The sequence below is a fragment of the Notamacropus eugenii genome, chromosome 2, assembly GCF_028372415.1.
Source record: "Notamacropus eugenii isolate mMacEug1 chromosome 2, mMacEug1.pri_v2, whole genome shotgun sequence".
Lineage (NCBI taxonomy): Eukaryota > Metazoa > Chordata > Mammalia > Diprotodontia > Macropodidae > Notamacropus > Notamacropus eugenii.
Genome location: NC_092873.1, coordinates 105,083,773 through 105,108,622, shown reverse-complemented (window position 1 = coordinate 105,108,622; position 24,850 = coordinate 105,083,773). Strand labels below are relative to the sequence as shown.

Below are 24,850 nucleotides of genomic sequence, written 5' to 3'. Positions count from 1 at the left end.
AGGGGCAGCTAGGTGCTGAAGTGGACAGTGCCAAGCCTAGAGTCAGAAAGCCTCATCTTCTTGAGTTCATATCTGGTCTCAGACTCTTATTAGCTGTATGACCCTGGGCAAGTCACTTAACCCTGTTGGCCTTAGTTTTCTCATCTATAAAATGAGCTAGAGAAGGGAATGGCAAACCACTTGAGTATGTTTGCCAAGAAAACCCTGAATGAGGTCACAAAGTGTTGGACACAACTGAAAAAATGAACAGCATAGACAGTAGAAAGAACATTGCCTCTGGCATCAGAGGACTTGGGTTCTGTCTCCCTCTCTGATGCTTACTACCTCTCTGAGGAAGTTATTTAATCATACCCTGCCTTCATTTCCTCATTTGTAGAATTACTGGCTTCTGGGGATCTCTTCCATCTCTAGACGTACGATACTATGATAAGCCATCCATGGAAAACCAGAGAACCAAAACAGGCCAGGAGTGGTACCTAGCTAGAATTCAAAGGACCTCTTCCTAAACTAAGGTTATCCCATTAAATTTAACTTGGTCCATGGGATGAAATGTTGACTGTGTAATGCATGAAATGTTGACTGTGTAATCCATGAGGCCTTTTCATTTCTTCAAAGGGAGCCAGGGTTCAGCCCCCTCAGCAAAGCTTCTGATCTACCCATTAGTATTATAGACAGGAAGAGTGTTACTCAAGGTATGGGGTTAGTTCTGATGATCTCCTTCCCCCTCAGGTAGAAGCTAAGGCTTTCTACCTGTGGAGGACCCCAAAAGGCAGTGAGAGTGACCGCTTCTTTTTAGTGGGAGGATCCTAGTTTTAGAAGTTTGAAATTCACCGTCTGTCTGTCGGTTCATATGGTAGCAATTATATTGGGTAGTGAGAGATAGGGTGTGTGTAGGAGTAATAGTAATGACCCACACATGGCTGTAATTGGAATTGCAGCATCTTTGGGTTTTTCAGTTGAACGGGTCAGCTTTACAGATGGCTCTCTGAGTGGGAAGGAGGGCAAGAAACAGTTCTCTTCTTCTAAAGGAATATTGCAACACAATCTACTATCAGTTCATACCGCATACTGAACACTCAGTCTACAACGCCTGGAGTGGGAGCAGGGGGAGACAAAGAAGTGGTCTACAGAAGATTAAAAGAAATCTCCGAGTGTCCCAGGGAACAGACTTTAATACACCAGGAAAGAACATAAGAACATTTATATAGCTACATAGAGGCAAATGAATACAGCGCAATTGAGAGAGCCTCATGGAACACAGAATATCTGCCAGGTTTAAGCCAGAAGCCTTGCACCTTAGACAAATTACTTAACTTCTGTGACCTCAGTTTTCTCATTTGTAAAATGAAGAAGGTGGGGCAAGTTGTACCAGATTAGTGGTGTCAAGCTCAAATAGAAAATGGATCTTTTGTGGCCTGCAATATTGATTTAGAAAACCACAAATTAATATTATCTATGTTGTATTGTATTTTTACTTATTTGGTTAAACATTTCCTAGGAATATTTTAATCTGGTTCCTGTGGCACTCAGGAATGCCTTGAGTTTGACACTTTTGTATCAGATCATGTCTGAAGTGTCTTTCCAAGCTCCAAACCTATGAGACTGTGAAAGCAGCTTTATAGGATGTATGATAAGATATATATGTGTGTGTCTCTTATGTAATAGGATAGATAACTGTACAATATATACAATATCCTATGCTGCTTTAAAAGATATATAAGACATATATTTATGTGTATCTTATATAATAGGATAGATAACTGAACAACATATACAATATCTTATGTAGCTTTATAGGATATATAATAAGATATGTGTATGTGTGTATCTTATGTAATAGGATAAATAATTATACAGTATATACAATATCCTATGTAGCTTCGTAGGATATATAATAAGATATATATGTGTGTATCTTACATAATAGGATATATAAATATGAAATATATACAATATCCTGTACCAAGTAGTTGCTCAGTAATAATTTGTAAAATGAATAGTCTGGCTCTGTCCTCTTTTGAAAAGGTAATTTTTGGAGCACCTTTAGCTTAAACTACCCACACTTTCCCTAAATAAAACAGCACCATATCTCTTACATAAAGAATTTTTTTTGCATTTATATGTATTTTTAAAATTAAATTTCTTTAATATTTATTTTCTCTTTTCACTACCACCCCCACACATAGACTGAAGAAAAAGAAAATCTTTTAAAATAAGTATGTATAGTCAATCAAGCAAAAACAAATTCCTACACTGGCTGTGTCCAGCCATACGCATCTGCTTCTGCACAGAGTCCATCCAGAGGTGGGCAGAATTCTTCATAATTGGCTAAAGTAACTCCTTTTTTCAAAGCCGCACAGCGGGTCTCCTGTACCGCTTTCCCCTGGCATCCCTTTCTTCCCATGGGCCAGGATTTCTGTATATCTTCCCTGAAATCAGCCACATCTCAGGAATCTATTTCTCTGACAACCAGAACTCAAAACATTTCCCCCTTGATGATGTTCCAGCAGCAGCTTCCCCTAGTTAATTAGTCTCTTTTCTAATTAGCTCTAATCGGCTTATTAGGGCCCCCTGCTGATAACAGCCCAATAGCCAGGAATCCTGAGGTAGCACAAATGACTCCTGTGGGCACTTCAGCAAATTAACCCTTTGCTCTTTCTACTTGGTTGGCACTTAGTAAATGGGAAGTTTGTTAGGCATTGAGATTAAATGCACTGGGGAAGGAGAATTTCAAGCCAGCCTTAAACCCTGTATATTTTGAATAGAAGTTCTCTTTAACTCTGAGAGATTCCAAAAAGACCAAGATTAATAATTGCTTATCTAGAACAGGGAAGAAATCCATCAGACATGGCAAAGAGCCCAGAGAACCACCCTTCCTCTTGGTTTTGGATTAAAGGCAGATTTGGAAAGTACAGAGTAGGAAAGGATGAATTAGGAGCCCTAAGGGGGCAAAGCTAATAATACTAACAACTTCCATTCATACAGAGCTCTCCTCACAAAGACTGTGAAATAGTTACCTCAAGGATCATCATCTTCATATTACAGATGAGGAAACTGAGAGACTTGGGAGAGGGGAAATGACATTCATTTCAGTGAAAAGTCAGAGGATTTGGCTTCCAGTACTACTTCTCATTTTACCTTGCTGTGTAACCTTGGGCAAACCATTTAATTTCTCTGGGCCTCAGTTTCCCCTACTGTAAAATGGGGAGTTGGACTAGATGACCTCAGAGATCCCTTTTAGTTCTGGATCTGTGATCCAATGATAATCACACCAAGCTTCCTCCAGGATCCATGAAGTCAAAATTATTTTCATAATAATTATTTGCCTATTAAAATATTCTACCCTTTTCAAACTAGCTATCTATACGAGGCTGAATTTTCCTCATATACTTAAGCCAAAACAACATATCACAACAGATTGAATGCAGAAACATATAGGAGAATTTAGATATCTTCTGTAAGTGTCTATTAAAGGGAATTACAAAAGTACATGAAGCAATTCCACTCTTGTCACTACTTTTTTTTGGTAAAAGTTACTTTTCATAAAAATGTTACTTATGTTAACATATAGTGGATTTGTTATTGTTATTTTTAATGAATTAACATGTTTTTAAAATTTTATCCAATTTCCTTTCTCACACAGTGAATCTCAGTAAATATAACCCTTAAAACAAAAGTTTGAGAACCGCTGCTATAGAAACTGCTGCTGTCTTGGAAAATAAATTCATCCAATCAGGACTGTGCAGAATCACCTGAACACATGCTTGACATTCCTAATTTCTCCCTTTTGGTTACCCTGTTCTCCCCACCTGGGATAATCTCCTTTTTTTGTTTTTAATTGTATTTGCTTAAGTCCTCCCTTTTCTTCAAAGCCCTCCTCTACCTCCTTCCCTGACCACATCCACCCCTTAGGGATTAATCTTTTACTCTGACATCCTGACAGACTCTTTTCCTGTATCCTGCATTTCTTAGTCTATACTACCATATGTTGTTCAGTTGTTTCAGTTGTGTCCGGCTTTTCACTATTCCATTTGGGGTTTTCCTGGCAAAGCTACTAGAGTGTTTGTCATTTCCTTCTGCAGCTCATTTGACAGATGAAGAAACTGAGGCAAACAGGGTTTGCTCCAGGGTCACACATCTAGTAAATGTCTAAAGTCAGATTTGAACTCAGGTCTTCCCCACTCTAGGTCCTAGCACTTTATCCACTGAACTCCCTAGTGGTCAATACTACTATATTGTGCAATATTTTTTAGAACAGGGGTTCTTAACCTGATTTTCAAAATCCTTTTTGAGCTCTTCCATGGCCTGAGCCCATTGAATATTTAATCTGGATGTTTGGGATACAGAAGCCTTGACTTCTGTGTCTTTCCCTGATGGTAAGCCTTGTTCTTCCTCATCCAAAAGGATGGGAAGAGATCTCTGTTCACCAAGAAAGTAACTTTCTATGGTCTTATATTTTTCCCCTTTTCTGGGCATTTTCCCAGTCAGTGACTTGACTTCTGAGTGTCCTCTCCACACCCACCTTGCCTCCGGATCCACCCAGCCAGCATTTGGGGTCTGAGATTCAAATGCTGCTTCCCAGCCTCAGGGCTTTGGGCGGGGCTGCTATTCAGTGTGAGATTAAGTTCTGGGGCTCAGGTGGGGGCAGGGCTGCCACACAAGGCTCAGTTCCCTCAGGGGGTTTATGCAGAGACCTTCAACGATGGATCGCGGCTCCTGCCTGCCTCGGGAGCCCCATCCGCTGCTGCCTCCCGAGGGGACCTGAGCCATGGGGACACCCCACTCCCCTCTCAGTGAGCCAAAAAGACTCTCTCACTGACTCCCCGCACCCGTGGGTAGAGGGACCTGCGCGGCCGCTGGAGATTCCGTCCATGAAGCCTGCTCAGATCTGCTCCTCTTGGTGCCACGCAGCCAGTGCAGGGCTGGGCTCTGCTCCAGGTCCGGTGCATGACAGACCTTTCGCGTCAGTTTTTCAGGGCTCTCTGGAGTATAAATCTCCTCCACTCTGTTGTTCTGTGGCTTCTGCTGCTCCAGAATTTGTTGGGAGTTCTTCTTTACAGGAATTTTATGGGCTGTGGGTTCGGAGCTAGCATATGTGTGTCTTTCTACTCCGCCATCTTGGCTCCTCCCCTCACAGGGGTTCTTAACCTAGTATCTGTGAACTTTTTTTCTTTTAAATGTTTTGATAACTATTTCAATATAACCAGTTTCCTTTGAAGTCCTCTGTATTTTATTTTATACATTTAGAAATTTTCTTCTGAGAGAAAGTCTGAGAAGAGATCCATAGGTTCACCAGATGGCCAGAGGTCTATAATAAAAAAGATTAAGAACTCCTCTCTTAAAATAATAATAATAACCCACATTTTGTTTTTGAGGGGCTTTGTTGGTTACAAAACATTTTCCTTGGAACATATAAGCAGTGTCTAGACCTATGATTTATTTGGTGTAAGGAATTCCCTCATTCTAATGCAGAGACTTGGTTGCCTGGGGCACTAAGTGGTTAAATGAGTTAGTTGCCCAAGGCATTCAGCTAGAACTTTGATAAGACCCCACTTTCTGACTAGGAGGCCAGTGGTCCCAGATGTTCCTTCTCTTCCATTGACATTATTTGTGTAAAATATGCGTCTTATTCAGACCCTTGTTACTGATTATAAGATGCTCATTATTTCTGCCCTCCAAAGTTGGCCAGTTTTCACATCTTGTTTCTAAAATAAGGAATTTTGAATCCTCATCAAATTCATCTTAGTTATATGTCCCCAGTGGATGTCTTTGCATTCACCGTAACACCTAGCCCTACACATCCTAGGCTCTCAGTGGTAACTGTTGAGGACATCTGTGGAATTCACCAGGCCCACTTGTCTTTTCACTAAACTCAGGAGTTGGAAGGGAGTGATGCTGAACCACTGCTGAAGGAGGGTATTGCTATGGAAGGGCTAATGATAACAATAACCAACATTTATTTATATAGTGTTTACTATATACCAAGTTCTGCACTGAGCATTTCACATTGATTATCTCACTTCACCCTCACAACAACCCTGGGAGGGAGGTGCCATTATTTTTCTCATTTTACAGTTGAAGAAACTGAGGCAGACAGACTAGCCTAGGATCACACAACTAGGAAGGGCCTGAGGACAGATTTAAATAATAATAATGTCTATAATAATGATTGCAATTATTCATTTATTTACTTATGTCCCCATGAACCATTCCGTACATGGGGTTTTCTTGGCAAAGACACTGGAATGCTTTGCCATTTCCTTCTCCAGTGGATTAAGACAAACAGATTAAGTGACTTGCTCAGGGTCACCTAGTTAGTAAGTATCTGAGGCCAGATTTATCTCAGATCTTCCTGACTCCAGGCCCAGCACTTTTTATCACCTGAGTCATCTATAATAATGACAGCTTACATTTAAATAGCTGCTGACAGGAATATTGTTAATATAAAATATAATATTCCCTTCTCTGTCAAAAAAACCATACTGACAGTAAGCCTGTCCCTCTAAAGTGCAGGAGAAATGCAATGACATTCTTGGGATCACTGGGAGGGATGAGCTTTTTTATTGTTGACACAGAAGGGAATATTACATTTGATATTAACAATATTCCTGCCAGGTGCTATGGTAAGTGTTTTATAATTATTATTTATTTTAGCCCTCACAACAACCCTGGGAGTTAGGGATTATTATTATCACCATTTTATAGATGAGAAAACTGAGGCAAATAGTGATGAAGTGACTTGCCCAGGATCACACAGATAGGAAGCATCTGAGGCTGGATTCGAACTCAGGTCTTCCTGAGACCCTGTGCTCTGTCCAGTTGGTTCATAAATAATTCTGAAACTGTGTTATCTGTGTGACCTTGGACAAATTATCCAGCCTCTAGATTTCTGTGTCTGTAAGTTTGTTGGAATAGATGATGACTCTGTGGTCCTATTCTTGTCTAATATGGCCCCAATGGCCATTTTGTGTTTAGTGCCATTTTATTTGAACTCTTCCTTCCTGTAAAGCCTTCCTGAAATAACCTCAGGGACCTTGCCTTTTACTCTGAATTCTTTAACCCTTCGTGTATCCAATCTGTATTATACAATCTTGCCTCTGTTTGTGTGCTGTCCTACCATTGTTCTTAATGTCCATCAGTCAGTCGATCAACTAGCATTTAGTAAGTGCCTACTATGGCACAACTACTGGGCTCTGTGTTAAGTGCTAGGGATACAAAGAAAGGTGAAAGATAGCCCCTGCCTGCACAGAACTCACAGACTAATAGAGGAGGCAACTTGAAAACAACTACATGTAAAGCATTTAGGTAAAGGAGAAAGGGGATCAAGAAAGACTTGGTAGAAGGTGGAATTTTAGCTGAGTGTTAAGGAAGCCAAGGGACAGAAATGAGAAGGAAGAGTATTCCAGGCACGGAAACAGTAAAAATGCCCAAGGTTGGGAGGTGCAGTTTCGTTTTTGAGGAAGGGTAAGAAGACAAGTATCGCTGAGCTGCAGAGGCTGTGGAGGGAGGGGAATGAGATATGACAAGACCAGAAGGTAGGAAGGACTTTAAAAACCAGAGGATTTAAAATCTGATCCTGGAGGTCACAGGGAGCCATTGGAGTATATAATCAGACCTGCATTTTAGAACAATCATCTTGACATCTGAGTGGAGGAGAGACTGGATGGGGCTAGACTTGAGGCAGGGAGACCAATCAGCAAGTTATTACAGTATTCCAAGAGTGAGGTGATGACAGCCTGGACCAGCGTGGCATTGTCAAAAGGACAATGTTGCAAAGGTCAAAGTAGTCAGAAGCCAACCAGTCTTTATTATTAAGCACTCACAGTGTGTCAGGCACTTTGCTAAATGCTGAGGATACTAATATGAAGAAAAGAAAGACAACCCCTGCCTTCATGGAGCTTCCAATCTAAGGGGGGGGGGGTTGACTGCATCCAAAAGGAAGCTGAAAAGCTGGAGTGGTAAAATTACCCAACTCAGGATATGATGGGAGAAGCCAGCCGGGGAAGACCCAGAGTTGTCAATGCAGGTAATACATGAGGAGAGATGTCTGAGCTGAACTCTCTCCTTAAATGGAGGTTTGGAGTGGATGCCCCTTACCCTCCAAACAGAGAGGCAGAGTGTAGTGTGGAGTACCAAGGCTGATAAGATCTTGCAGGATGATGACATTATCCCAATAAATAAGCTTCCTGGGTCATGGTGAAGCCCCATTTCTCATCTAAGTGAGAAACGAGAAAAATGACAGGATTTGATAGCTGATTGAGTATTTAGAGTGAAAAAGGAGTAACAGATGGAGAGTGAAACCTAAGTTTTGAGCCCAGATGACTGGGAGCATAATGGTGCCTTTGATGGTAATAGGAAAGTTTGGAAGGAGGGAGGAATGGGGGGAAGATAACGAGATCAGTTTTGTACATGTTGAGTTTCAGATCTACAGTAGGCGGCTGGAGATGGGAGTCTGGAATTCAGGAGAGAGGTTAGAAATGAAAAAATATCTGAGTCATCTTTATTGAGATGATAATTAAATATAAGGTCAAGTTTGAGAAGGAAGGAAAGTGAAGCCACAGTAGGGTTGATCCCTGAGAGAGCCCCAGCAGGTTGAGGTCATGGTGAGGACACAGAATAGATGGCATGATAGGAGGTTATAGTTGGATAGAGAAATTTCCGCAATCTTGATCAAGAAAGTGAAACCCTTGTACATGATGGTGAGATTTAGGGTGTGGCCAACCATTCATGAGGAGAATTTGTAGTTGAGGTTGATGAACCTGAAGAACAAGTCACTTAAGGGAACATCAACATATATAGTGAATTTCCCCAGTAAAAAGTTCGGAGTTATAGGGGAGAGGAAGGCTGAGCTCCTTAAGAAAAGAGTGAGAAAGAATGCCCGGGGGGCAGTAGGTTACTCCCACCAGAGTCTAAGCAAGTAACTTCTTCAACTCTTAAGAAGAGCAGCATCTTTAATCAAACTCTAGGATTCTATACACCTTTACTGGGACAAGTAGAGACCAAATGGGCAGGAGCCAGGGGAATAAAAGGAGCTCAGAAGAGCCATTTCCCAGCCTAGATTCTGTCTCCTTCATTAGGGCTCAGTGAGCGCATCAATCAATTTGAGTGGAGACAATCTCCAAAGAATGGGTGGCTTCATGGAATACAATATCTGAGCTAGACCTGGAAAGATGGAAAGAATTTGAGGAAGTATAGACATGAGTCAAGGAGGGAAGATGATTCATTTCAGATGCTGAGGGATGACTGACATATTTTTTGTTGTTCTGTAATGTACTTGACTGAGCATGAATAACTTCCCTGTTAATTTTGCAGGCCTCTCTAGCATTACTTTGACCCCTTCCTTTTCACTTTCCAACCTGTGTTCAAACCTGGATGAGTTAAGAGAAACCCTCAGTCCTTCACTTTTGGGAAGTCATGTCCATCTCCACCTCTTTCCTTTCTGGGCAGGATAGTTCATAGCATGGGAGACCTGTTGTCATGTTGTATCCCTCTCAATAGAATGTAAGCCACTTGAGGACAAGAACTGGTCTTATAGTCTCAGCATCTGGTGCACAGTAGGTGTTTTAATAAATGTTTCTTAGATTGGATTTAGATAGGTACTATGCCCATCAATGTGAGATGAGCTATGAGCAGCTATCTTTGAGAAGCTATTGATGTGCTCATTGAGCCCTAATGAGGGAGACAGAATCTAGGCTGGGAATCTAGGCTAGCTCCTTTTATTCCCCTCGCTCCTGCCCATTTGACCTCTACTTGTCCCAGTGAAGGTGTATAGAATCCTAGAGTCTTATTGAAGACATTGCCCTTCCTGAGAGTTGAAGAAGTTACTTTCTTTATCGAGGGGAAGAAATAAACCTGAGATGCTTTACAGAGATGACGTGGGAACCCTGCCATTTTTGAAAAGGAAACCCTTGCACAGCTGTGTAAGGAAGCATGGATAGCAGACAGGGCTGGACTATTTTGGAGAAAGCGACCTTGGGGTGAATGGAAAGGAGCGGAGCAGGTTACATAGAATTTGAATTCTCAGAGAACTATAGTCTGGATTTCAACAGCTTCTAGTAGATACATCTCTGATCACAGAATTAGAAGAACTATGCTCATGGGAGGCAGCATAGTATAGTGGGATGAGAACTGACTCGTAGTCAAAGGTCCTGGGTTCAGATCTCACCTCTGACACTTCCTACTTCCAAAGTAAGTCACTTAATATCAGTGGGTCTCAATTTCCTCATCTTTTAAATAATAGGGATAGACTACATGACTTTTATGGTCTCTTGTAGAGACCACATCTGATATATGTTATGTAACCATGAACTAGTCATTTGATGTCTTGTGACATCAAATAAAATGGAGGTAATACTTACATTATTGACTGGATAGGTTGTTTGGTTTTTTAGGGGGTTTTTTGAGCGCCTTGTAAATTGTTAAATCAATTACATCACTGGGGTATATTGGATATAGAATTGGCATCACATTTAGGACATTCTGGATTCAAGTTCAGCCTCTGACACATACTGACTATGGGATCCTGGACAGATCACTTAACATCTCAGTGCCTCAGTTAACTCTTTAAGACTACAAATTGGTGAATGGTTGCCAATCCACACTGGTAAAGCAAGTTTGTTTGTTTTTTTACTAGTAGCTTACTTATGAAATCAAACTTCAAGTCTCCTCCCCACCCCATCCCCAAGGGCAACTTTGTAATTTAGCAAACATTTATTAAGCACCTACTGTGTGTAAGGCTTCTAGGGTATGAAGCCATAAATGTGAAGCCTGCATTCTGCTGAGGAGACACAGTATGTGCTCAAGAAAAATCAAGGAGGGAAATGGTACTTGGGACGCACAAATGGCTTCAATGGGCGAGTTGGCCTCCGTCCTCCAGTAACCATCCCACTGTGTCTTCACACTCTCCTGCCAATAAGCCTCTGTGTGCCAGAAGATATTTAGTCCATCTGAACTTCCTCCAATTCATCCATGAGGCGTTGACATTTTCCAGGTACGACAGCCTCCTGGGCGGGCTCCTTTTGATGGCTTCACTCATCAGTGTATTGAGAGCAAGATGCTTGTTGAGCCCACTGAGAAGAGGTCGTGATCTCTTACCTTTGCCAATAACGCTGGAAGAGAGCTTTTAAAAAACTGCCAGTATCCAGTGGGGAACTTTAACAGCCTCTATAAAGGCACATGATTTTTTATTTTTATTCTTGTTTCCACCATCCATAAGCAAAGGAAAACCCAGGGGGTTTGTGGCTACTTGAAACAGCATCTCTGGGGCTTGGCAGGGCAGTTAGGTGTAAACTGGCTAACATTTATCAAGGGATTAAGGGATTCTAGCCCTGCTGGCTGGCAAACGCTATATTTTGTTCTTGATGTTTTAAATTCACATGGCTGTTAGTGAACTTTCTGAGAGACTTTAGCAGCCAGGCTGCCCACAATGATAATGGAGAATTTTAGTTGCCAGGATGAATGGGGCACAAACACCGTGGTAGGAGCTAACCTCGGTAATTGGGGAGCTTGAGAAACTTGCAGACCACAGAAGTCTGGAACTTGAGACAGTCTTTAACGTAACCTGTGTCTGCATGAGTTCTGACCCTGGAACCTTTGCTTATCTTTTACAAACTCTCCACTTTTCCTTCTTATTTGTTGAAAGTAATCAATCGGCTAACTCACTGGCATTTTAAAGCCCTATTTTGTGCCAGACAGTGGGAATACAAAGACAAAAAGGAAGGTCTCTACGCTCAAGGAATCTCCTGCACTCAACTGGAGAAGTCAACATAACCACATACAATATATTTACAAAATAAAGGGTAATTTTTGGCAGGGAAGGTGGTAGGAACTGGGAGAATTGGTAAAGGCTTTATCTAGAAGGTAGCATTTGAGCAGAGATCTGAAAGAAATAAGGGGTGGAGGTAGAGAGGGGCGTTGCAGACAAAGACATGGGGATGGAAGATTAAATGTTATTTGTGTGTGAGGAGCAGTAGGAAACCAATATGACTTGGTTCCTGAACACAGGAAGGGAAGTCATTTTTAAGAAAATTGGAAAAGTAGTTTGATGCCAGGTTGGTAATGGCTTTAAATGCTAAAGAAGAGTTTATATTTGATCTTAAAAGTCGACAAGCTTACACCACTGGGGTTTACTGAATTCAGGCAGGTGACACGGTAAGATTTAGGAGTTTTCTGCAGATGGGGATGGAAAGGGAAGACTGGATCTCCTTATATCCCTCAGCCAGGAAGTTCAGTGGCCACTTAGAGACCTATTGTCATTGAGTCTTTTCTATTTGTCTGACTATTCTCTTGAGTCTTGACTATTCCTGACCTGCTTTGGGGTTTTCTTGGCAAAGATACTGGAGGGGTTTGCCATTTCCTTCTTTCTCCACTTTTTTTTACATATGAAGGAACTGAGGCAAATAGGCTTAAATGGCTTGTCCAGAGTCACACCACTAGTAAATGTCTGAGGCTGGATTTGAACTCACGTCCTTATGACTCCAGCCCTCTATCCACTGCATCATGTAGCTGCCCTTACAGGCCTACCTGATCTCACTACTTATCACTATGAGTGTTTAACCTCCTTTGATTTACAGATCTGAGTTGGTTAGCTTCTCCTTTGGCACCTTGGTGGTGCATTGGATAAAGTGTTGGGCCTAGAGTTAGAAAGATCTGAGTTCAAATAGAACCTGAGGTACTTACTAGCTGTGTGACCCTGGATTAGTCACTTAACCTCTATTTGCCTCAGTTTCTTCGTATGTAAAATCAGGACAATAATAGCACCTACGTCCTGGCATTTTTGTGAAAATCAAATGAGATGATCATTGTAGAGCTCTTAGTACCCTGCCTGGCACCTGGGAAGCACTGTATAAATGTTAGCTATTATCATTATCGTCAGTATCATTATTACTTTAGGAAAATCACTTTAGCAGCTCTGTGAAGTATATACCAGAGAGATTTCCTTGTTCAGGCAGGTGGTTGGAGGATTCCCCTGGCATTAAGGCTCTCTCAATAAATCTAAACCCATTTTTAAAGCCATGATATAAACTGTGGACTCTCATATTCTGAATTCCTGCTTTCTCTCACCTGGCTGATGTCAATTTATAGCCAACAAAGAGTGAACACTTGAGAGATTTGTGTGAAGAGAGAGTCACCCAGGAAATGGTTGAGATACTTATGTGTGTTGTTTGTGTTTTTTCTTAGGATCTGACAAGTGGACCTCCCTAGAAAGAAAACTATTTAACAAAGCACTAGCCACTTACAGCAAAGATTTTATTTTTGTACAGAAGATGGTAAGAAAGCTTCTCTTTACTAAAAGGAAACAACCTCTTCAACCCACTCTTGTCTGCTAATGTATATGAGCTAGTATAGATGTGGGCAGGGCTTTGTGCCCCAGGTTTGAAAGAAAAAATCTTAATACAGCAGCTAATAAACAATGAATTAATTAATCAGCAATATAGTGTGGACTAAAGATTACTTTGTGTCTTTGGTGTCACCATTCACTCAGTAGCCCAGTTTTGAAACCTTGGGATTATTGGAAACTCTTCATCCTCCTTACCTTTTCATATCCAGGTATTACAAAGACTTATCAGTTCTCTCTCTGAAGTATTGCTTTGGTCTTACCTCTTTCTTTTTCCCCTACTGGGACCACCTTGTACAGGCTCTCAACATATATAACTAAGGCATTTTAAAAATAGGTCCTCCCAAATACACTGTCTTCTGTTCCAGTCCATTCTGCCTGCTGCTTCCAGTTTAATCTTCCTTGCCTGTAAATCTGGTCATGTTACACCGTTATGTCAAAAATGTGAGTGGCTCCTTATTGCCTCCTGATGAAAGTTCATGCTCTTCTCCCTGGCATTCAAAGCCCTCTAGGGGCTGGTATAGTTCCATCCTTGTTTCATCTTCCTCCCCTCCACATACTTTATCCTTTAGGTAAACTGGACAACTCTGTGCCAGTGTCCTCATGCCTCCAAGCCTTGATTCAAGCTGCTACTTATTCTTGGAATGCCATTCTCAGTTCACCAGTTAAATTCCTGCCTATCCTTTAAAGCTCCATCTTTGAGTACCTCTTCCAGGGCTCCTCCTTTCCCTGCTCCCCAAATAGGTACTTCTCTTCCCTTAAAAACCTCACGTAGGGTAATATACACCATTATATTACATTATATTATATATAATACATTCATTTATTATATATATATGAATATATAATGTAATGTAATAATGTAATATAATGGTGTATATTACCCTTATTGATTTTATTTTCATCTATTAGACTAGAAACTCCTTGAGGGCAAATATCCTCATTTTATTCTCATGGAGAGAGCTCTATTCCTGTTTCTAGGACTTAAAAAAAATTTATTGCTATCTTTTGTTACTACATTCCCCCTATTTTTCCCCATTACCATTGAACCATTGCTTGTAATAAGAAATGTTCCCTCTTCCTCCTTCCAGAAAAAAACATCCATTATTAAAAAGGACCCCTCCTCCTTCCAGAATCCATCCCTTGGTCCAAAAAATCTCTTTTACCCCTCCTGGAGAGAGCCATTCCTTATAACAAGAAGTCTCTCCCTCTCCCCCTCCCATAGAGTCATCATCCATTATGATAAAGAATAAAGAGGAAAAAGTAATTTAGGAAAACCAACATATCTAAAGAGTTTGACATTATATGACATACCTGGAATTTTTTTTAGGAGGGGTGGTGGTGTTGTCCCATATACCCAGTTCCTTTGAACAACCTGGCAGAGAAGAAGCATGGACAAACAGACCAGAGAAATGAATCTTGTACCACATCTGCTTCCATTTAGGGGATGGAGGGGTCAGTAAGATTCTCTGCTTCCTTGGAGCCAGACCAAGTGATTTTGCAGCTCATTCCTTCTTTTCCTTTTGTCTATCACTTCCACTGATGTCAGGGGGACATTTTTGTCTCTTGAACAGAAAACAAAAAAACTTCCATTCACTGAAATGAAAAAATAAATTTTCTATTTGAAGGATCTGAAGGTGTTTATTTTAGTAATCTGTCCCCTTCCCTCCAGGTGAAGTCTAAGACCGTGGCCCAATGTGTTGAGTACTACTACACATGGAAAAAAATCATGCGCTTAGGCCGGAAACATCGGACGCGTCTTGCCGAGATCATAGATGATTGTGCGGTAAGTGATAGTACCATGCTTTCCCTCCCCTTTCCATCTCCATCCTACCTACACTTATGACCCCAGGGAATAATGGGATGGGGATTACTTTTTGTGAATATGACTAGCAAAATAAGCCAACATTTGATACTGAGGACATTCTTTGAGCTGTCCTGGCAGAGCTTGACACCCAGTTCCCTTGATTTCAAAGACCTCTCTTTGGAAACATATTTGATTGCTGTACTTTCTAATGCCCTAGTCTTTATCATGAGTCTTTATCATCTCACAGCCAGGCAGGAGGGGAATGAGGTCTCCCTGAGCTTGAGTTGGATAGAGGAGGGTCAGCTGAATATGTCTGTTGGCTGACCCCAGGGTGGGCCATGTGTTTGTGATTCCTGATCCTGATGTAGTAGTGGAAAATGCACTGAATTAGGATTCCTGAACTTGGGTTCAAATTTTCCCTCTGTCACTTACTACCTGTGTGAAACCATGCACAAAATCTACCTTCTCTAGGCCTCATCTGTAAAATTGCAAGTTTAGACCAAATGCCTTTTGATGTCCTTTCCAACTCTAAATCCATGATCCTATTATCCCAGGGAAATAATTGTGTTCTATAAATCTGAGTAAAATGACATGTTTTGAAAGGAGAGATCCTACTCTCCCAGTTGATAAGGGGGACACAATTTTTTAGTTATATGTGAACTTAAACTTTTTTCAATATACTGAATGCCTACAGTTTGTTATTTTTATAACTAGAATGTTTCATTCCTTCTTAAGGGCCTTCAGAAATAAGACAAAGGTTATGGGGATAACATGATAGCAGAAATGCTATCTTGTTCATCCATGGCCTACATAGTACAAACTTTTTTTCCCCGAAGCATGATCTGTAGCCATGACACCTGTATATCTCTACCTGCAGATATACGGATATAAATATATAGTAATAATATTATTTATTTTTATTTTCATAAATTTATAAATATTGTGAATACAGTTATTAATATGATTTATTAATAATACAGTGGTAATGTTATTTCATTTGGAAATGACATGTTCTTGCTGACATGGATATCACAAGCTTTAAAGAAGTTTATTACTTAATCACTGAGCATGAAGGACCTTCTGAGTGCCAAGTACTTTACCAGCACTGGGGGATACAAAGGAGAACAAAAGACTATCCTTGACCCTGAGGAGCTCACAATCTAATGCAAGCAAATGTGTACAAGCAAACTATAGGCAGGATAATTAGGAAGTAATTTATAGAGGGAAGGCACAGGATTAAGAAAGGCTTCCTGTAGAAGGTGGGGTTTTTAGTTGGGTCTTGAAGGAAGCCAGGAGGCAAACATGAGGAGGGAGAGTCTTTGAGGCATGTGGGATCACCAGACCAAATGCCTGGAGTGGGAGTATCTTGTTTGTGGAACAGCCATTTGGAGGCCAGTGTCATTGGATTGGCGAGTGCATGGAGGTTGGGAGGAGGAGGAAGTGTAAGAAGATGAAAAAGGTAGGGGGGGAGTGTGTTAGGTTATGAAGGGCTTTGAATGCCACAAAGTGGATTTTGTATTTGATTCTGGAGGTGATAAGGAGTCATTGGAGTTTATTGAATATGGAGGGGACATGCACTTTCTGTGTCTCATTTGAGCCTTACACAGTGCAGTGAAGTAGATTCTCTGTCATATAGCATTTATTAAACACCTGCTATGTTCCAGGCACTGTGCTAAGTGCTAGGGATATAAATATTAGAGTGCAGGAGGGGAGACAGCTCCTGCCCTCAAGGAATTTACCATCTAATGAGGGAAGCTGAAAGGTGGGGAGTGCAGCTGGGTGAGAAATGACATGGCTCCACCCTTCAGTCAGAGGGTGGTGATGAGGTAGAGTACCAAGATTGATGAGGTCTTGCAAGATGATGAGGTTTCCCTAATAATGAGCTTCCAGTGGCTTCGCAGAAATGTCAGAGAAGTTCTGGTGTCAATATATTGTTGCCAAGTCATTTTTCAGTCATGTCTGACTCTTTGGGGTTTTCTTGGCCAAGATACTGGAATGGTTTGTCATTTTCTTCTCCAGCTCTTTTACAGATGAGAAAACTGAGACAAACAGAGTTAAGTGACTTTCTAGCACAGATAGTAAGCATCTGAGGCCAGATTTAAACTCAGGTCTTCCTGACTCTGGGCCTGATGTTTTACCCACTATGCTACCTACCTACCTACCCCCTATAGATGAAGAAATTGAGAAAAAGGAACAGTAAAATGACTTGCCCACAGTCACATAGTAAGTGTCTGAGACAACCTTTGAATATCTTTTAGACTCCCAAGTCTAACTGGTTGTCATACTTCTACCAGGAAGACATTGGCTTAACTTATTTTTAGGCGTATCGACTTGTAACATTTGCTTGCCTTCATCTGAATTTGGTGAACAAAGAAAAATGACTTGTAAACCATCACAAGATATTTAGAAAGTGCTTTTTTCTGCAAAGTATGCTATGTTAGCTATAGGGCAGCTAGGTGGCGAAGTGGGTAGAGTGCCAGGTCTGGAACTCATATTGCTGAGCTCAAATCTGGCCTCAGACACTTACTAGCTGTGTTACTCTGGGCAAGTCATTAATTTTGCTTGTGTCAGTTTCCTCATCTGTAAATGAGCTGGAGGAGGAATGGAAATGGAAAACCACTCCAGTATCTTTGCCAAGAAAACCCCCAAAATGGAGTCATGAAGAGTTGGACATGACTTGAAAACAACTGAACAGCAACTTAGTTATGGAGTAGAATACCCAGAAGTTAGGAAACGACCTTTGCTCTCAAGAAATTTATTGGTGAACTGGGAATACAAGACATATCCAATCCAATTCAGTAAATGTTTATTGAGTACCAGTGATTTGCCAGTCACTGTGCTAAAGGCTGGGGATTGAGTTAATTAAAAGAAAGACAGTCCCTTCCCTCAAGAAGTTTATACTCTAAAGACAAAACATTCTATTACAGTTGAAAAGTTAATTGACAATAAGGCAACCAGAAAAGACTCCATCGCAAGTCTGTGATTAATTGCCAGTTAAAATTAATTGCCTCTTGAGAGTCAAGGGCTTGAATATTTTTTTCTTTGGGTTCTCTCCAAGCATATAGTAGGAGCATATTGTTGACTTGAATGGAAATGAATGGTATGAACCACCATTATGGCAGCTTAACGATAGTGCATTCGTCTTTCATTGCCGAAGAAGACCATGCCATCAGAGAAATGATGACATGACTTGCACTTGACTTTGTTTTGAGTGAAGGAGGACTGTGCAAGTCACCAGCCTCACTTCTCCTCCAGAACCATCTGAATCCAGTGACCAGATATTCATCAGGATGACTGGAGATGACCCAGGATGAGGCAACTGGGCTTAAGTGACTTGCCCAAGATCACACAGCTAGTGAGTGTCAAGTATCTGAGGTGAGACTTGAACTCAGGTCTTCCTGACTCCTGCATTGGTGCTCTATCCACTGCACCACCTAGCTGCCCCTTAACGATAGTGGCAGCACCTCAGGAGACCTCAATTCTAATCCAACTCAGTCTCTGATTTACTGTGTGATCTGAGGCTAGGCTTATCATCCCTCTGAGCCTCATTAACATGTGAGGATTGGACTAGAAGGGGTCTCTGAGACTCCTCTAATCCTCTTGCATTTTTCTGATTCTGTGAGTGCTTTATATTCAGAAGGGGGATCAGATCAGTGAATAGTGCTAGACTTTTCGTTATAGCCAATTTTTTCCTAGTTGTCCTGGAGCCTCTTAGATAGTACCCTGCCCTGCAGCATAGCTTGTGTTTCCTGATGGTCAGAGGGAGCTCTGATTTAAACCTGTGGGATAATGAGACAGCGTGTCATGCTGAATAGGACCTAGAACTTGGATGCAGAAAAGCTGAGGTTCAAACCCTGCCTTGTACACTTAATGCCTGTGTGACTCTGGGAAAGTTACTTTCCCTCTCTGTGTCTCGTGGCCTCTAAGTTTCTGTCCAGTTCTAAAGTTGTTCTTCCGAGAGCTTAAGAGAGTCTGAGAAAAGAGTACTGTTGAGAAAGGATAGAATATCATTGTTGGCTTTGTGTAGTCACCAAGGCTACCTTAATCAATTCACATTTATTAAGTGTGTACCATGTGCCAGGCACTGTACTGAGCACTGGGGATATAAAAAGTGTCAAAAGACAGTCTCTACCCACAAGGAACTTACATTCTAATGGGGGAGGCAACAAGCAAGCAAATATATACAAAGCAAACTACATATAGGATAAATAGAAATAATTAACAGAGGAAAGGCACTAGAATTAAGAGGGATTGGGAAAGGCTTTCTGTAAAAGTCAGACTTGAGACTTGAAGGAAGCCTGACCAGGAAGATGGAGTTTGGGTTGGTGTGGAGGGATGGAATGGGAAAGATAGAGGAATGTGATATTCCCTTTGCAGTGCCTTGGCTCACTCACTACAAATCTTTAGTAGTGGGGCAGTGCCAGAGGTGCCCACACCAGATGGCCTGTAAACTCAGGGAGAATAAAACAGCTTACGTATGAGATGACTCAAGTTTTCTAAAACAAGAAAATCTTGATTCAAGGCCAGTAGTGTAGGTAACTCAGGTCTCTTTTCTTGCCCTTAGGGAAAAACACTACATAATCCTCCCAATGGAAATTTTTGGTTTGTGAAAGGCCTCAGGTTAGAGTCATAGTGGCATCTTCTAGAGAAGCAGCTTTGTGAGAAGCAGGTGAAGTAGCTGTAGGGAGTCAGTCTCAGAGCCAGGAAAACCTGGTTCCCTTCCTGCCTTTTCAACATCCTGGCTGTATGACCTTGGACAGGTCACTTGACTCTTAAGGCTTCTAGGTCACAAATGTGAAACATACAGGCCAACCAGATTAAAAATGGAATTGGAAAATACTTAACAAAGTAAACCAAAATATAATAAAACATAGGTAATGTTAATTTGTGGCGGTTTTTTTAAGTCAACATGCAACCTGCAGGCATCCTCGTGTTGGGTTTATATGCCCCATTTTTATTTGAGTTTGACTAGGCTGACGTAGGCAAGCAACTCTGGAAACTGTCAGGGAAGACTTGTGTTGGTCAAGGGAATTTTCCATTCAGGTGTTCTTTACAGGGATGAAATCACAGGTCCAGTTCTTTTCCCTAACCCTGTGCCTCCACCCTCTGGTCCTGAATGGGGTGGTGGGATGGGATCAGTGACCCTGGCCCTATGGGATTACTGTAGAGTGCTTGCCTTACAAAGAGCAGGGAAGGGTGATTTGGGTTGTACCTCCTTTTTCCCCCCAGGTCAATGGCACACTTAGGAAGACACCTCTGGGTGGAGCAAAGGTAAGATTGTTTGATAGGGCATAAGAAGAGGGTAAAAGGAGAAAAGGAAGTTAAATAGTAGCTGGCAATTGGAATGAGGAAAACACCATGTTCTCTAAACCAAAACCATGTAGCAGATTGCTCTTTTCAATAGTTAACATGTTTCAGGGTCAGAAAATACACGTGACTGCCCTGCAGGGACAGGTTTGATTTCTAGCAAGGCAGCTTTCTTCTTTAGAATCCCTTCCTTTTCAGTTTGAGTATCTGGGAATGCCTAAAAAGCTGTCACACGCAGCCATCCTCCTTCCTTCCTCCCCTACAAAGACAGGGAGACCTGAGCTCCCAGGAGATAGGAGGAAAGAGCCTGCTTGTCATTTCTCTCCTCCCCTACACATTTAGAAGGTTGGAATACAGGGTGCCTGAGTAGTTTCTGGTAAGAAGTGTAATATGGAGGAAGGAACACTGGACCAGGGATCAGGTCCCCCCCACCATGCTTCAAGCTAGCTGTAGGGTCCCATGTAAGTTATTTTTATTTTTCTGAGGTTTGGTTTCCTTCCCTGTAAATTGGGTATAATGATATTTGGGCTACCTGCTTCGAAAGAGTTATTGAGATCATCAGCTGAGAATAACAATTAACTGCTCTAGGAAAGCAAGATAAAATATTTCTTTCTTATACTCATTATATTCACGAAGGTGACCCAAAGGTTCTGTCCATAGATGGCACTGACATAAGACACTGACAAGCCCCCTGCCAGGCTAGAAGGCTTTTGAGTGTGAATGGCTCTAGATGACTGTGTTATCCAAAGACGAGAAGGCCTGAGGCCAGAGCACATCATACAGTGTGGAAGCACGTACATGCCACATTTACCATCCCCACCCTCTCTCCAGTCACCATCGCCACCTTGTGGCAGTCATTCTAAAATAGATGAAGGAAAAATTATTGGAATAATTAAAAAATTTTCCCTCATTCCTAAAGGACAGTGACTTGTCTAGAGTTATCCAGAAATCAGTAGTAAAGATAAATAGAGCCTAATTCTAACAGTTCTTATTTTCTTTATCAGTTTCTTATTGTTTAGAACAAAACAGTGATATAAGAAAGTCTTAGTATACTGTATGAAAGAGGGAGGAGGAAACTAATTCCAAGTGAGTAAGAAACTGTTTACATTTAACGTATTGTTTCCACTTACGTTTCATATTTGAAGTTTGGGATTGTTTTAGGGTTTTCTTATCCCACCCATGCTGGAGGTACAGTGTCCGTTACTCAGTCTAGTTACATTACTGGCCAGCATGGGAGATTTGACTTGGCTGATCACTCCTTTCTTTAGGGAGCCTGGTAGCTTCCTGTTCCCAGGAACTCATTATATTCACTCCAGTCTTACTGCAGACACCCACTCTGTTTAACCTGCTTCAGCTCAGAACTCCTGAATTCAACCAATTCACCAGCCTCAGCTTCCCCAGTAGCAGAGATTATAGGCATGTGCCACCACAACAGGGCCTGATATTTGAGTCGTAAGTATTTGTCCAAGAAAAGGACCAGGCAGCTGCTGCAAGGCCAGTTCACTGGCTCCATGTCTCCCCAAAGGGTTGGGAGGTACCCTGGAAGGCAATAGCGCCCTGTACCCTCCAGCCAAAGGGAGATAGGAGGGAGACCAGAAGGGCATGAGAGAAAACATATCAGAAATTAATCTTATTAACTTTTCAAGCTGGTTCTTAGTCTTGTTACCAGTGGGGAATCATGTTCCATCTGTATATTTCTCATAGATCTTGGTATGGGAGAATACAGATCTTTGGATTGGTTTTGTTTTGTTTTTTGCTTTTAATGTTTTTTTAGTTTTCTTTTTAATTTCCAGATTCTCTACCTGTTGATAAGGCAAGAAATGCAATACTTATCATGCATAGAATACAGATGTTTGTGGGTTTTTTCAAATTTTATTTTTAATTTTTGAGTTCCAAATTCTCTCCCTCCTTTTAATCCCTCCCCCCATCCGTTGAGAAGGGAAGACATATGATACCTGTCATATGTAGAATACAGATTTTACAGTGAAAAGGTCAGGGAATTTTTTTGCTGAGTGAAGTGGGAGAATCGAAATCTAGGGGCCTGTCTGTGTTGATGGTGAACATGCCAAGATCAGTAAGAAGAAGCAGGGAAGAGAGAAAAACATCCTTCTTGACCTAAGATCCCAAGACTACAGGACCCAAATTTGTAGATTGAGACTTTGAGCTCCTGTGAAGAGGAATGGGGGACATGCACTGCTTAAATATTTCTTCTTTCTTAGCACCTCTGTTCTGCTCCTCAGTAAATATGACATTTGGGGATTTTCTCCCCCTTTCCTTTTTGTTATCTTTGCCCTTTTGTGACCAGACAAGTGAAGAAGAGGAGGATATAGAAGATGATGATGACTTGGAAGAAGACAGAAAATCCACAAAAGAAGATGACCCCGATGTGCAGAAGTCCCCAGATCCTCCCCCAATCGCGCTGGTGGCACCCATAGACCTGCCAACGCTTCAGAGCCTTACACCCTCCTCAGTCTCCTTTGTCTGTGAAATGCCAAACTGTGGTTCTGTAAGTGTCTTTCAATGTTAATTGAGCAACTAGTTGGGTTCAGGGTAGAGGGGAGAGGGGAGATGCAAGTGGGATTCACATATAGGAGCTCCTGGAAAGATTTAATATAAATCACAGTTTTGCAAGTGGGATCCCATGTGCCCACTGCTTCTCTGGATCATTATTTTGTGGCTGCTTTAAATTCATTTGTGGTAGATCTTCAATGATCAGTGACTTCTAACACTTGTTCAGTCATTTTATTTGCATCCAACTCTTCATGAGCCCACTTGGGGTTTTCTTGATAAAGATGCTGGAGTGGTTTGCCATTTCCTTCTCCAACTCATTTTAAAGATGAAGACACTGAGGCAAACGACGTTAAGTGACTTGCTCAGGGTCACACAGCTGGCTAGATTTGAACTAAGGTCTTCCTGACTCTAGGACTTCCTGACTTCCTGGTACTGTATCCACTCTACCACCTGGCTATATACATTTAATTGCATAAGGGGAGTTACATATATTAAGGAAAACTGGAAAAACACCCTTTTTTATAAAGTATAATGGGAATTCTCACTCCCTAGTTTTTCTGGGTTATAAGTCTGGGTTTTCCTATATTTTTTTTCCCCCTATATTTGTGTGTATATATATATATATATAGGAATAGGGATATTCTGATGGAGAGATAGATAAATGAAATATGATGATACACACTATATGTACATGTAATAAAATTGTGCATGATTTTATTATATGCAGTATATATGCATGCATGTATATATTTATATTATACATGTATGTATATCTAAAAATGTATTTACATGCTTGTATGTGTGTGTGTGTGTGTGTGTGTGTGTGTGTGTGTAGTATTTGGGAGTTTTGAATCCTGTTAATTTCAGATTTGTTAAAATTGAGACAGACTTGGTGGCAATGTTCTTTGACCCTGTATACGTCCCCCCCCCCGCCCAAAAAAATTAATTTTCTAAGCCAAAGAGTGCTATAAACAAGATCAGAAGAAGGTGTGTGTGTGTGGGTGTGTGTGTGTGGGGGGGTGGGGTGTGGGTGGATGGGTGTGTGGGTGTGTCTGTGTGTGTCCGTGTGTGTACCATTTGACAGAGCAGATTTCCTATCTAGTACCATTTATTACGCATAAAATGAATATGACATTCACAATTGTTCCTTAAAGCAGGTTCCCAAAGGATCTCTAACTGAGCACTGTTAGCTTGGTTTGAGTTACTCTGAATGCCTAACTGTGGTGCTATAAGTATCTTACTATTTAAAACTAATAAGACTGGTCTTATTTTTTTAAATGTTAGTGATTGAAGAGTGATTCCTTCACTCCTTCATCTCCTTCTCCTCCTCACCCCCTCCCCTGCCACCCTTGGGCCTGACCATTAGTCTGAATTAAGAGTATTTTCCTAAATCAGATTTCCTTAAGGTAGAGGCCCATTCCACATCTCCCGGAATTGGAGGTTGCTCCCTCTCTGTACTGTGTGAGGAACTGAGCATCTCCCCTAGCTTGTATCCTTCACAGGATGATGAGGTTTCCTGCATATAATAAAACCTAGTTTCTTGCTAGAAGCAACTGCATATCCCTCCAGAGTAAATTCTTATTGAAATACTAATCCAGAATCTCACTCAATTCATGTCAATGAGAGGACATAGGATTATAGATTTAGTGCTCAAAGGAATCTTTAGAAGTTATCTAGTTCAGCCCCCTTATTTTACAGGTGAAAAAATTGAGGCCCAGAGAACCTAAATGACTTCTCTAAGGTAACAGAAGATGGAGTAAACATCTGAGGTAAGATTGGAACTCAGATGTTCTAGACTGGGCAGCTAGGTAGTGCAGTGGATAGAGCATTAGGTCTGGAGTCAAGAAGATCTGAATTCAAATCCAACCTCAGACACTTAAAAGCTGTAC

The 24,850-nt window shown here is 41.3% G+C and overlaps 1 protein-coding gene across 19 annotated transcripts in view; it reads left to right on the top strand.

Annotated features, from left to right (window-relative positions):
- TRERF1 (transcriptional regulating factor 1) overlaps positions 1–24,850 on the top strand; it is a 334,655-nt gene that overhangs the window by 294,134 nt on the left and 15,671 nt on the right. For 16 of the 19 annotated variants that reach the window (XM_072642154.1, XM_072642161.1, XM_072642162.1 and 13 more), the window contains 4 exons: positions 13,180–13,268; positions 15,009–15,122; positions 20,373–20,414; positions 22,756–22,956. In XM_072642154.1, coding sequence (XP_072498255.1) covers positions 13,180–13,268; positions 15,009–15,122; positions 20,373–20,414; positions 22,756–22,956 — 446 coding nt within the window. The remainder of the gene's footprint in view (positions 1–13,179; positions 13,269–15,008; positions 15,123–20,372; positions 20,415–22,755; positions 22,957–24,850) is intronic. The other 3 variants (XM_072642171.1, XM_072642169.1, XM_072642167.1) reach the window with 1 other exon arrangement.